This window comes from Procambarus clarkii, chromosome 22 (assembly GCF_040958095.1).
Source record: "Procambarus clarkii isolate CNS0578487 chromosome 22, FALCON_Pclarkii_2.0, whole genome shotgun sequence".
NCBI classification, from domain to species: domain Eukaryota; kingdom Metazoa; phylum Arthropoda; class Malacostraca; order Decapoda; family Cambaridae; genus Procambarus; species Procambarus clarkii.
This window is the reverse complement of record NC_091171.1, coordinates 47,584,868-47,597,303: the sequence shown is the minus strand read 5'-3', so window position 1 is coordinate 47,597,303 and position 12,436 is coordinate 47,584,868. Positions and strand designations below refer to the sequence as shown.

General features: G+C 44.6%; 2 protein-coding genes across 2 annotated transcripts in view; one reads left to right on the top strand and one right to left on the bottom strand.

The window, feature by feature from the left end:
* The window catches only part of LOC123759382 (protein trapped in endoderm-1), a 226,902-nt gene that overhangs the window by 132,328 nt on the left and 82,138 nt on the right, over positions 1 to 12,436 (bottom strand). The window lies entirely within an intron of this gene.
* Positions 285 to 10,184, top strand: LOC138367573 (uncharacterized). Its single transcript, XM_069329277.1, has 3 exons — positions 285 to 335; positions 7,435 to 7,734; positions 9,375 to 10,184. The coding sequence occupies exons 1-3, from the start codon at positions 285 to 287 to the stop codon at positions 10,182 to 10,184; spliced, it is 1,161 nt and encodes a 386-aa protein (XP_069185378.1).

Genomic DNA, 12,436 nt, shown 5'->3' with positions numbered 1-12,436 from the left:
AAAGGAAATTAGGTCAGAAAATTAGACCACCAACGGTTAGAGAGGCGGGGCTCAAGAGTTAACGGCACGATCATACAGATACAAAGAGACTAGAGGCGTACAGTGTGCCCAAGTCACAAGACAGGAGAGACATGATCGCGACATACACAATAGTAACAGGAATCAATAAAATAGACAAAGATGAATGTTGAAAACCCACGCTTCAAGAACAAGAGGACACAGGTCCAAGCTTAGGAAACAAAGTTATTGAAAAAAAAACTAAAAAGTTAACTTTAGCAAACAGAATGGTAGACGGTTGGAACAAGTTAGGTGAGAAGGTGGTGGAGGCCAAGACCGTCAGTAGCTTCAAAGAGAGTGCTGGGAAGACGGGACACCACGAGCGTAGCTCTCATCCTGTAACTACACTTAGGTAATTACACATACATACACTCGCCCACACACCTATTTCTTCATTTACTACCTAACCCGACGACCTCACATCATGCAGGGTCCAAGTTCGATCCCCAATGGCATCCAAACTTCCTTCCCAATATGTGAACGTTATCGCTAAGGTTGTTGCAACCTTAGCATGCATGCTTGTTATCTTGCAATACGATGCTCTTGTGATATCACCACCACCTGTGTTATCTCAGCCTCAAGCCTTACCTGCTATCGCCCCTTCCCCAGGAAGATATTGCTGAAAGTTAGTGATTAATGACCCTCTGTGTGTCTGTCTGTGTGTCTGTCTATCTGTCTCTCTGTCTGTCTCTCTCTCTCTTTCTCTCTCTCTCTCTCTCTCTCTCTCTCTCTCTCTCTCTCTCTCTCTCTCTCTCCCTTAACAACACCGCGGACAATTCTAGCAAGCGCCAACACTTAAAAATAGTGGAGCGGTGCTGGGTTCAGAGTGGTGTCTCCGAGGGCCTGAGGGCCGGCAGGAGCCCCACACACCAACACAGGTAAAGTGTTCCTCCCACTCACCTGGTCAACTGCTCTAAGTGCTCCACTTCCACTACTCAACGTAAATGTTTATTTGCGTTCCACGATTGGTTCAAGTGTTCCAATTTGTCCCGCTTGGGGCTCCGGTGTTGTGTATCCCAGTCAGTTCCCGCAGACTGGTTTGACTTTAACCTCAAGACTGGTTTTTAGCACTTAGTGTTAACTTAAAAGGTTTAAAGTTCATCCTTAGTGTTAAGTGATTGCTACTTCAGCCCGCTAAAGTGCTCCACTTTTCAACTTAGGCTTAAGCTCAGTTATTCATGTTAGGACAGAGCTTAAAAGTCTTGCAGCTTTACAGGCCTTGGGTTCAGGCTCTACGGATCAGACTTCAGACTTTCTTGTACTGGTAACTGAACTCAGTTTGGCTCTTGGACGGGGAGCCGGTCGGCCGAGCGGACAGCACGCTGGGCTTGTGATCCTGTGGTCCTGGGTTCGATCCCAGGCGCCGGCGAGAAACAATGGGCAGAGTTTCTTTCACCCTATGCCCCTGTTACCTAGCAGTAAAATAGGTACCTGGGTGTTAGTCAGCTGTCACGGGCTGCTTCCTGGGGGGTGGAGGCCTGGTCGAGGACCGGGCCGCGGGGACACTAAAGCCCCGAAATCATCTCAAGATAACCTCAAGATGGACGGTGTCTGTGTGAAACAAAACAAAACTACACTAATCTAGGATTCCAAATTGTGATAAATCTATATTTTGCCTATTTGGGGAGGCATAAAGTAATTTATTCTGTCGTTTCGACAAGCCTTAAGTAATTTAATCTGTTCTTTGGACAGGTCTCAGCTAATTTATGCCGTCGTTTGAACAAGCCTGAACTAATCTATTCCGTCACCTGGACAAGCCTGAACTAATCTATTCCGTCACCTGGACAAGCCTGAACTAATCTATTCCGTCGTCTAGACAAGCCTGAACTAATCTATTCCGACACCTGAACAAGCCTGAACTAATCTATTCAGTTGTCTAGACAAGCCTGAACTAATCTATTCCGTCGTCTAGACAAGCCTGAACTAATCTATTCCGACGCCTGAACAAGCCTGAACTAATCTATTCCGTCGCCTGAACAAGCCTGAACTAATCTATTCCGCCGCCTGAACAAGCCTGAACTAATCTATTCCGTCGCCTGAACTAATCTATTCCGACGCCTGAACTAATCTATTCCGTCGCCTGAACTAATCTATTCCGACGCCTGAACTAATCTATTCCGTCGCCTGAACAAGCCTGAACTAATCTATTCCGTTGTCTAGACAAGCTTGAACTAATCTATTCCGTCGTCTAGACAAGCCTGAACTAATCTATTCCGACGCCTGAACAAGCCTGAACTAATCTATTCCGTCGCCTGAACAAGCCTGAACTAATCTATTCCGACGCCTGAACAAGCCTGAACTAATCTATTCCGACGCCTGAACTAATCTATTCCGTCGCCTGAACAAGCCTGAACTAATCTATTCCGTCGCCTGGACAAGCCTGAACTAATCTATTCCGTCGTCTGAACAAGCCTGACCTAAACTATTCCGTCGCCTGAACAAGCCTGAACTAATCAATTCCGTCGCCTGTACAAGCCTGAACTATTCTATTCCGTTGCCTGAACTAATCTAATCCGTCGCCTGAACAAGCCTGAACTAATCAATTCCGTCGCCTGTACAAGCCTGAACTATTCTATTCCGTTGCCTGAACTAATCTAATCCGTCGCCTGAACAAGCCTGAACTAATCAATTCCGTCACCTGTACAAGCCTGAACTAATCTATTCCATCGCCTGAACTAATCTATTCCGTCGCCTGAACTAATATATTCCGTCGCCTGAACTAATCTATTCCGTCGCCTGAACTAATATATTCCGTCGCCTGAACTAATATATTCCGTCGCCTGAACTAATATATTCCGTCGCCTGAGCTAATCTATTCCGTCGCCTGAACTAATATATTCCGTCGCCTGAACTAATATATTCCGTCGCCTGAGCTAATCTATTCCGTCGCCTGAACTAATATATTCCGTCGCCTGAACTAATCTATTCCGTCGCCTGAACTAATCTATTCCGTCGTTCAGATAAGCCTTAAGTAATATAATCTGACGTTTGCTCCACAACAGGGACGTAATTCCCGCATTTGGCTAATTGCATCGTTCACCTGACTGCCGTGTTTGTGCCCCGCGGTGAACGTTCATGAACACGATGAATGATGAACAAATCCACTAAAAAAAAACAAAATCCCAAATTTCATTTAAAAAAATGGAACATAATCAACTATTAACAGTGAATGACCATTAGGCTCCAGCTCCTGGGCCCCCCCATAGCCGTGATTAAAGCACCAGCTTCAGGCCATTAGGCCGGTAATAATTAACAAAAAACTAATCAGAAAACCTAAATGACATTGTGTTTAATTAGAGAGAATTGCAGTTTACTTCATAAGTAAAATAAACCTTTTGGTCCTAATGTGAAGCTGAGGGTTTAATTAAAAGTTTAGTGGTAGAGCATCAACTGGTCCTGAGGTTTTGTGACATCAATGGTGTGACGTTAATGGTGTGACGTCAATGGTGTGACGTCAATGGTGTGACGTCAATGGTGTGACGTCAATGGTGTGACGTTAATGGTGTGACGTCAATGGTGTGACGTCAATGGTGTGACGTCAATGGTGTGACGTCAATGGTGTGACGTCAATGGTGTGACGTCAATGGTGTGACGTCAATGGTGTGACGTTAATGGTGTGACGTCAATGGTGTGACGTCAATGGTGTGACGTCAATGGTGTGACGTCAATGGTGTGACGTCAATGGTGTGACGTTAATGGTGTGACGTCAATGGTGTGACGTCAATGGTGTGACGTTAATGGTGTGACGTCAATGGTGTGACATCAATGGTGTGACGTCAATGGTGTGACGTCAATGGTGTGACGTCAATGGTGTGACGTTAATGGTGTGACGTTAATGGTGTGACGTCAATGGTGTGACGTCAATGGTGTGACGTCAATGGTGTGACGTTAATGGTGTGACGTTAATGGTGTGACGTCAATGGTGTGACGTCAATGGTGTGACATCAATGGTGTGACGTTAATGGTGTGACGTCAATGGTGTGACGTCAATGGTGTGACGTTAATGGTGTGACGTTAATGGTGTGACGTCAATGGTGTGACGTCAATGGTGTGACGTCAATGGTGTGACGTCAATGGTGTGACGTTAATGGTGTGACGTAAATGGTGTGATATCAATGGTGTGACGTCAGCGGTGTGACGTCAACGGTGTGACGTTAACGGTGTGACGTCAACGGTGTGACTTCAATGGTGTGACATCAACGGTGTGATATCAATGGTGTGACGTCAGCGGTGTGACATCAATGGTGTGACGTCAGCGGTGTGACGTCAACGGTGTGACGTCAACGGTGTGATATCAATGGTGTGACGTCAGCGGTGTGACGTCAACGGTGTGACGTTAACGGTGTGACGTCAACGGTGTGACATCAATGGTGTGACATCAACGGTGTGATATCAATGGTGTGACGTCAGCGGTGTGACATCAATGGTGTGACGTCAGCGGTGTGACGTCAACGGTGTGACGTCAACGGTGTGATATCAATGGTGTGACGTCAATGGTGTGACGTCATACCTGGTTGATACCTAGTTGATGGGGTTCTGGGAGTTCTTCTACTCCCCAAGCCCGGCCCGAGGCCAGGCTCGACTTGTGAGAGTTTGGTCCACCAGGCTGTTGCTTGGAGCGGCCCGCAGGCCCACATATCCACCACAGCCCGGTTGGTCCGGGACGTTTTTTAGAAAACAGTCTACTTTCCTCTTGAAGATGTCCACGGTTGTTCCGGCAATATTTCTTATAGTCGCTGGGAGGGCGTTGAACAACCGCGGACCTCTGATGTTTATGCAGTGTTCTCTGATTGTGCCTATGGCACCTCTGCTCTTCACTGGTTCTATTCTGCATTTTCTTTCAAATCGTTCACTCCAGTATGTTGTTATTTTACTGTGTAGATTTGGTACTTGGCCCTCCAGTATCTTCCATGTGTATATTATTTGGTATCTCTCTCGTCTCCTTTCTAGTGAGTACGTTTGGAGAGCTTTGAGACGATCCCAATAATTTTGGTGCTTTATCTCGTCTATGCGTACCGTATATGTATTATGCGTCTATGCGTGCCGTATATGTATTATGCGTCTATGCGTGCTGTATTCCCTCTATTTCAGCAATCTCTCCTGCTCTGAAGGGGGAAGTGAGTACTGAGCAGTACTCAAGACGGGACAACACCAGTTACTTGAAGAGTACAACCATTGTGATGGGATCCCTGGATTTTAAAGTTCTCGTAATCCATCCTATCATTTTTCTGGCTGACGCAATATTTGCTTGGTTATGCTCCTTAAACGTTAGGTCGTCAGACATCATTATTCCCAAATCTTGACATGCTGTTTTCCTACAATGGGCAGATTCGATTGTGTTGGTACCCTGAATTATGTTTGAGCTCCTCATTTTTGCCGTACCTGAGTACCTGGAATTTATCACCGTTAAACATCATGTTATTTTCAGTTGCCCAATCGAAAACTTTGTTGATATCTGCTTGTAGTTTTTCCATGTCTTCAGCAGAGGTAATTTTCATGCTGATTTTTGTGTCATCTGCAAAAGATGACACGAAGCTGTGACTTGTATTTTTGTCTATATCTGACATGAGAATAAGAAACAGCAGTGGTGCAAGGACTGTACCTTGAGGTACAGAGCTTTTAACTGCCCTTGGGCTCGATTTCATTTGACTGACTGTTACTCTGTGTTCTGTTCGACAGGAAATTGAATATCCAGCGTCCTACTTTACCAGTTATACCCATTGACCTCATTTTGTGAGCTATCACTCCATGATCACATTTGTCGAATGCATTTGCAAAGTCTGTGTATACTACATCTGTATTTTGATTTTCTTCTAGAGCTTCTGAGATTTTGTCATAGTGTGATTGTCATCAGTGGTGTGACATCACCGGTGTGACATCAATGGTGTGACATCAATGGAGGTGTGACATCAACAGTGTGACATCAACCACACCACACCAGCCAGGACCCGTCCAGGCAGGGAGGGCCTAGCCACACCAGCCCGGCATCTTTAAGACAGCCTCGCCCCACTGATCCCTCCCCCAGCCTTATTCTGCCAAATTTACACTTTCTTAGAACCTTTTTTATGGCGCTAAAAATCTGTTTAACTTTCCGATAAGTCCAAATGATCAAAATAGTTCCCCCCGCGAGACCACTTCCGTTTTCCTTCACCATCTGGAGGTCAATAGTTCCATAACATCATTCATTTCCTTGTGGAGATCTCCCGGCTTTAACCACTTACCTTGCTAAAACTTTATCTTGTGTTAGATTTAATCAAATGTTTCCTCACAACATTTTCTCTTCCCCTCGCACAGTTTCAGGTCCCATTCTCAGAGCGATTTTTCTTCAGCAAATTCCACAGTTGCTAATTCAATTCTCTTTCTTTTTCCTTATAATTCTTCAGAATTGTCCAGTCCAGCAGTACAAATGGGTTGCCTACTAACCTCTACGTCAAATTCCGGCTTCTCAGTTATACTAAGTCAAAGATTTAGCTTTTTTTCTTATGTCATTTCATCTTCTAAAAATTGAATGTCTTTAATAAAACGGTGGATTTATTTGTCCTTTATATCAGAGCGTTTCACTCTTCGCTCACCCTCCTGAGCACTATATAATGCGTCACTTTAAGTTCCCAAGCATTTCGTTCACTTGCAGTATCGGGGATTCGAACTCGGACCTCAAAAGTACGAGGCCGCTGTTTTTACTAACCAGTTTTTTTTTCCATTTCTCCCCCCCCCCCCCCCCCTACCTTACCTTCCCAACCACTTGGGGTCGACGGTAGAGCGACGGTCTCGTTTCATGCAGGTCGGCGTTCAATCCCCGACCGTCCAAGTGCTTGGGCACCATTCCTTCTCCCTCGTTCCATCCCATATCCTTATCCTGACCCCTTCCCAGTGCCATACAGTCGTAATGGCTTGGCGCTTTCTCCTGAAAAAATCTCCCCCTCTCTCTCTCTCTCTCTCTCTCTCTCTCTCTCTCTCTCTCTCTCTCTCTCTCTCTCTCTCTCAAATAACAAATCAATAATCCAACTGATCAGCATAAGGTCGATCAGCCCATAGCCCCAGCACGTGAGCGCCCACCATCACAACACCACCACATACCAACCATCACAATAATATATAATATACACAACAAATTCAATCACAATAAAAATACAATACAATTAATAATTGAATAAAATTATACATGTTACCAAAATACACCATACGAAAATATGTATAATATAATTATCCTTACATGCGTGTGTGAATACTCGCCTGTGTGTATGTGGTGGCAGGGTGAGGCTTCAACTCCTGGGCCCCGCTTTTCAGTATTATATTGGTTTCCGGCCCTGTTTCTTTCTGTTCAAACCCGCTCTTGAAACTGTGGGTGGAGTTAGCTTGCACTTCCTGCACTTTCAGGTCATTCCACTTACACACTACTCTCACACTGATAAAGTGACACTTACACACTACTCTCACACTGATAAAGTGCCACTTACACGCTACTCCCACACTGATAAAGTGACACTTACACGCTACTCCCACACTGATAAAGTGCCACTTACACGATACTCCCACACTGATAAAGTGCCACTTACACGCTACTCTCACACTGATAAAGTGCCACTTACACGCTACTCCCACACTGATAAAGTGCCACTTACACGCTACTCCCACACTGATAAAGTGCCACTTACACGCTACTCCCACACTGATAAAGTGCCACTTACACGCTACTCTCACACTGACGAGTCTTACAACACTTGATAATATATTGTACTTGCACCCAAGATTGACTGTGTAATACATCAATTATACAATGTTTGTGATGTAACTATATAACCTGAGCTTGTAAAAGCACCTTAATCACCTTCAGTGGTTAGGTGTTTAATAACACCCTAGTTTATATAGCAGGTACCTTCCCCTTTCAAAGTAAGAGACACATTAATGTATGTGTATGTATGTGTATATGAATGGTATGTGTATATATGTATATATATATATATATATATATATATAAATATATATATATATATATATATATATATATATATATATATATATATATATATATATATATGTCGTACCTAGTAGCCAGAACGCACTTTTCAGCCTAATATGCATGGCCCGATTTGCCTAATAAGGCAAGTTTTCATGAATTAATTGTTTTTCGACTACCTAACCTACCTAACCTAACCTAACCTAACTTTTTTGGCCACCTAACCTAACCTAACCTATTAAGATAGGTTAGGTTAGGTTAGGTAGGGTTGGTTAGGTTCGGTCATATATCTACGTTAATTTTAACTACAATAAAAAAAAATTGACCTCGTACATAATGAAATGGGTAGCTTTATCATTTCATAAGAAAAAAATTAGAGAAAATATATTAATTCATGAAAACTTGGCTTATTAAGCAAATCGGGCCTTGCATAGTAGGCTGAGAAGTGCATTCTGGCTACTAGGTACGACATATATATATATATATATATATATATATATATATATATATATATATATATATATATATATATATATATATATATATATATATATATATATGTATGTATGTGTATAAATGATATGTGGAAGCTGGTCAGAATTGCATTTCACCTTTGTAAACGCACATTAATGACATTATGTAAAAAAGACACATAAACACTGTTTATGTAGGACAGATGTAAATGTGTGTATTTATGTATTTTTGTATGTAGGTTAGATTAGCCTTTTATAAGCACTGCAATCACCTTCTGTGGTTAATGTTCAATAAACCCTTGAACTATATGTTTAACACATCTCTAACCCTGTCCATGGAGGACAGAAGAAAATGTATATATGCTGGTTAGCATTGTAAATGTGTGGCCACGTCTGTGGTAGAAAAAAGAAAAAAACTCCATGTTGTATTTCTAGTTGGTGCACTAGCCTCCTGTGTGGACCAGGTAAGGGCTTTATGGCAGTGCACTACAATAGTGTTAGATTATATATATATATATATATATATATATATATATATATATATATATATATATATATATATATATATATATATACATATATATATATATATATGTATATATATATATATATATATATATATATATATATATATATATATATATATATATATATATATATATATATATATATATATATACTCTCCTTAAGGCCAAAAATCCTCGTACTAGGAAACGAAAACGGCTCCCGAAATTAACACAGTCCCGTTTTCTGTTTTGGCTCCTCTGGTAGGTTAGGATAAGGGCACTTTAGTACGACAGTTTCTTGACGTTGGGGAAACTTCAGGAGGCCGGGCAGGTCTCTCACTAGAGCCTAACACACACACCCGTCACCTCCTCTCTTGTAAGGACCCGCGTCTGCTCCTGCCCCGCCTCCACAAGCCTCCACAAGCCTCCACAAGCCTCCACAAGCCTCCACAAGCCTCCACAAGCCTCCACAAGACTCCACAAGCCTCCACAAGCCTCCACAAGCCTCCACAAGACTCCACAAGCCTCCACAAGACTCCACAAGCCTCCACAAGCCTTCACAAGACTCCACAAGACTCCACAAGCCTCCACAAGCCTCCACAAGCCTCCACAAGCCTCCACAAGCCTCCACAAGACTCCACAAGCCTCCACAAGCCTCCACAAGACTCCACAAGCCTCCACAAGCCTCCACAAGCCTCCACAAGACTCCACAAGCCTCCACAAGCCTCCACAAGACTCCACAAGACTCCACAAGCCTCCACAAGCCTCCACAAACCTCCACAAGACTCCACAAGCCTCCACAAGCCTCCACAAGACTCCACAAGCCTCCACAAGACTCCACAAGCCTCCACAAGCCTCCACAAGACTCCACAAGCCTCCACAAGACTCCACAAGCCTCCACAAGCCTCCACAAGACTCCACAAGCCTCCACAAGCCTCCACAAGCCTCCACAAGCCTCCACAAGACTCCACAAGCCTCCACAAGCCTCCACAAGACTCCACAAGCCTCCACAAGCCTCCACAAGCCTCCACAAGCCTCCACAAGCCTCCACAAGACTCCACAAGCCTCAACAAGCCTCCACAAGACTCCACAAGCCTCCACAAGCCTCCACAAGCACTAACGTCTCTGGAGCGCTGCATTACCCTAGACCTAATTAGCCTCACCGGGGCTCGAACTGGTAAAAACCCGTAGAGAGAACCATATACACAGAGCGCTCTCTTCTCAGAGCTGAGACAGCAAAAGCAGTGCCGGTCAAGCAGGGCGGAGTTTTTGGGCGCCAATGAGCGAGGGACCCTCCCAGAACCCCAGCTGAAGACGGTTACAAATGTTCCAGCTGCCAGTAGCCAGGATTACAACTTGCTCTGATTAACAAGACCAGGTGTTGTATTTGTTACTTTTTTTTTAAATGTTGTTGAAGTGAAGAGGTGGATAGTGAGGGGTGACCACACTCTCCTCAGTGATGGTGACGTGTCACGCTCTATCACTCCCCACAGTGAGGGAGAGTGAGGGTGACCACACTCCCACAGTGAGGGAGAGTGAGGGTGCCCACACTCCCACAGTGAGGGAGAGTGAGGGGTGACCACACTCCCACAGTGAGGGAGAGTGAGGGGTGACCACACTCCCACAGTGAGGGGTGACCACACTCCCACAGTGAGGGTGCCCACACTCCCACAGTGAGGGTGCCCACACTCCCACAGTGAGGGGTGACCACACTCCCACAGTGAGGGTGACCACACGCCCACAGTGAGGGTGACCACACTCCCACAGTGAGGGTGACCACACTCCCACAGTGAGGGGTGTCCACACTCCCACAGTGAGGGTGCCCACACTCCCACAGTGAGGGTGACCACACTCCCACAGTGAGGGTGCCCACACTCCCACAGTGAGGGTGACCACACTCCCACAGTGAGGGTGCCCACACTCCCACAGTGAGGGTGCCCACACTACCACAGTGAGGGGTGACCACACTCCCACAGTGAGGGTGACCACACTCCCACAGTGAGGGTGACCACACTCCCACAGTGAGGGTGCCCACACTCCCACAGTGAGGGTGACCACACTCCCACAGTGAGGGTGACCACACTCCCACAGTGAGGGTGCCCACACTCCCACAGTGAGGGTGCCCACACTCCCACAGTTAACGCTCCCAGGCAGGGTCTCCCACCACACATCAACTCATCAACAGTCCTCAACTTTCCTTAACATACTTCACAACACATTTTTTCGGAACTGAAGTAGGAAGAAAAATTATATATAATGTTCTTATAATTGTTATATCTCTCGGTATAGCTATATGTAGTTATACAACTATATGTAATTTGTATTACTATATGTAGTGTATAACTATGAATATGTATAACTATGTGTACTGTGTAAGCATATGTATGTGTATAGTGTCACATACCACCATTATGTGTAGCGGCTCCTCCTCAGCCCTCACCAGCCTAAGGCAACTCTAAGTCCACTCAAGAGACAGTCAGTCAGTCAGTCAGTCAGTCAGTCAGTCAGGTAGGTGAGTCAGGTCAGGTCAGGTCAGGTCAGGTCAGGTCAGGTGGTGGGCTGGACAAGGTATAGGTGATTAGTGTATCGTGACACTAGTTCACTAAGAGCTGTGGTGTTGGGGTGTTACATAGTGTATGACACTTGACCTTTATACCGTGTTGTTGACCCGGTCATTGAGGTGAATTGTGTGTTTTATGCTTGCTTATATTTTGCCTTCTTAAGTTACGTGTACACAGATAATTGAACGTGTTCAAGTAACTGTTATTTTGTTTTATTGAATTAACTTCTGTTTTAACTTTGTCCTTTCTGACTTTAGTCTTGTTTGCCCCATGTTTACACTTAAGTTTAAATATATCTTTTGGTTTGTTTATGCTACATGTAGCAAGCCATCAGCTGGGTTTAACCTTAATTAACATAAAAATATCTTATGTATTAAGGTGGGCAAGCCTTAATAACCCTCCAGAGGCGGGTCTGGGCCTTAAGCCCGACAACACACCAATTCAACAGTGTATGAGCCTGAGGGTCAACCACCACTCACACACACACACACACACGAGTCACTAACAAGGACCAAGGTGTCATCTCAGACGAGCGGGCTCAGAGCACAGTCACCAGAGATATCTTGAGAGAGGCTTCAGGATGCTAGGCGGACCAGAGGTGTCGCGCACCTTTGGGAAGTGCTCTCTCGCACACTCTTGACAGCACACAGGGGACACTTGTATCTGCGGGGGGGGGGCACTTCTCCCCCCCCCCCCCCTCCCCGTGAGCCCCTACCTAACCCCCATAACTTGAAAACACAATACACCACTCTGAGGCTGTAAGACGGTATATGCAACATATATATAATGGTATATATATGACGGTATATATATAACGGTATATATATAACATATATATTGATGTGGGTATATTAAACATATATTCTCCAAAAATATATATAT

Bases quoted from the DNA above. Each gene is read 5' to 3' on its own strand.
- LOC138367573 (XM_069329277.1), top strand. From the start codon at position 285: ATGGTAGACGGTTGGAACAAGTTAGGTGAGAAGGTGGTGGAGGCCAAG. The intron at 336-7,434 runs GTCAGTAGCTTC...CTGCACTTTCAG, and splicing joins AGGTGGTGGAGGCCAAGACC to GTCATTCCACTTACACACTA. The intron at 7,735-9,374 runs GTGCCACTTACA...CTCTCTTGTAAG, and splicing joins GCTACTCCCACACTGATAAA to GACCCGCGTCTGCTCCTGCC.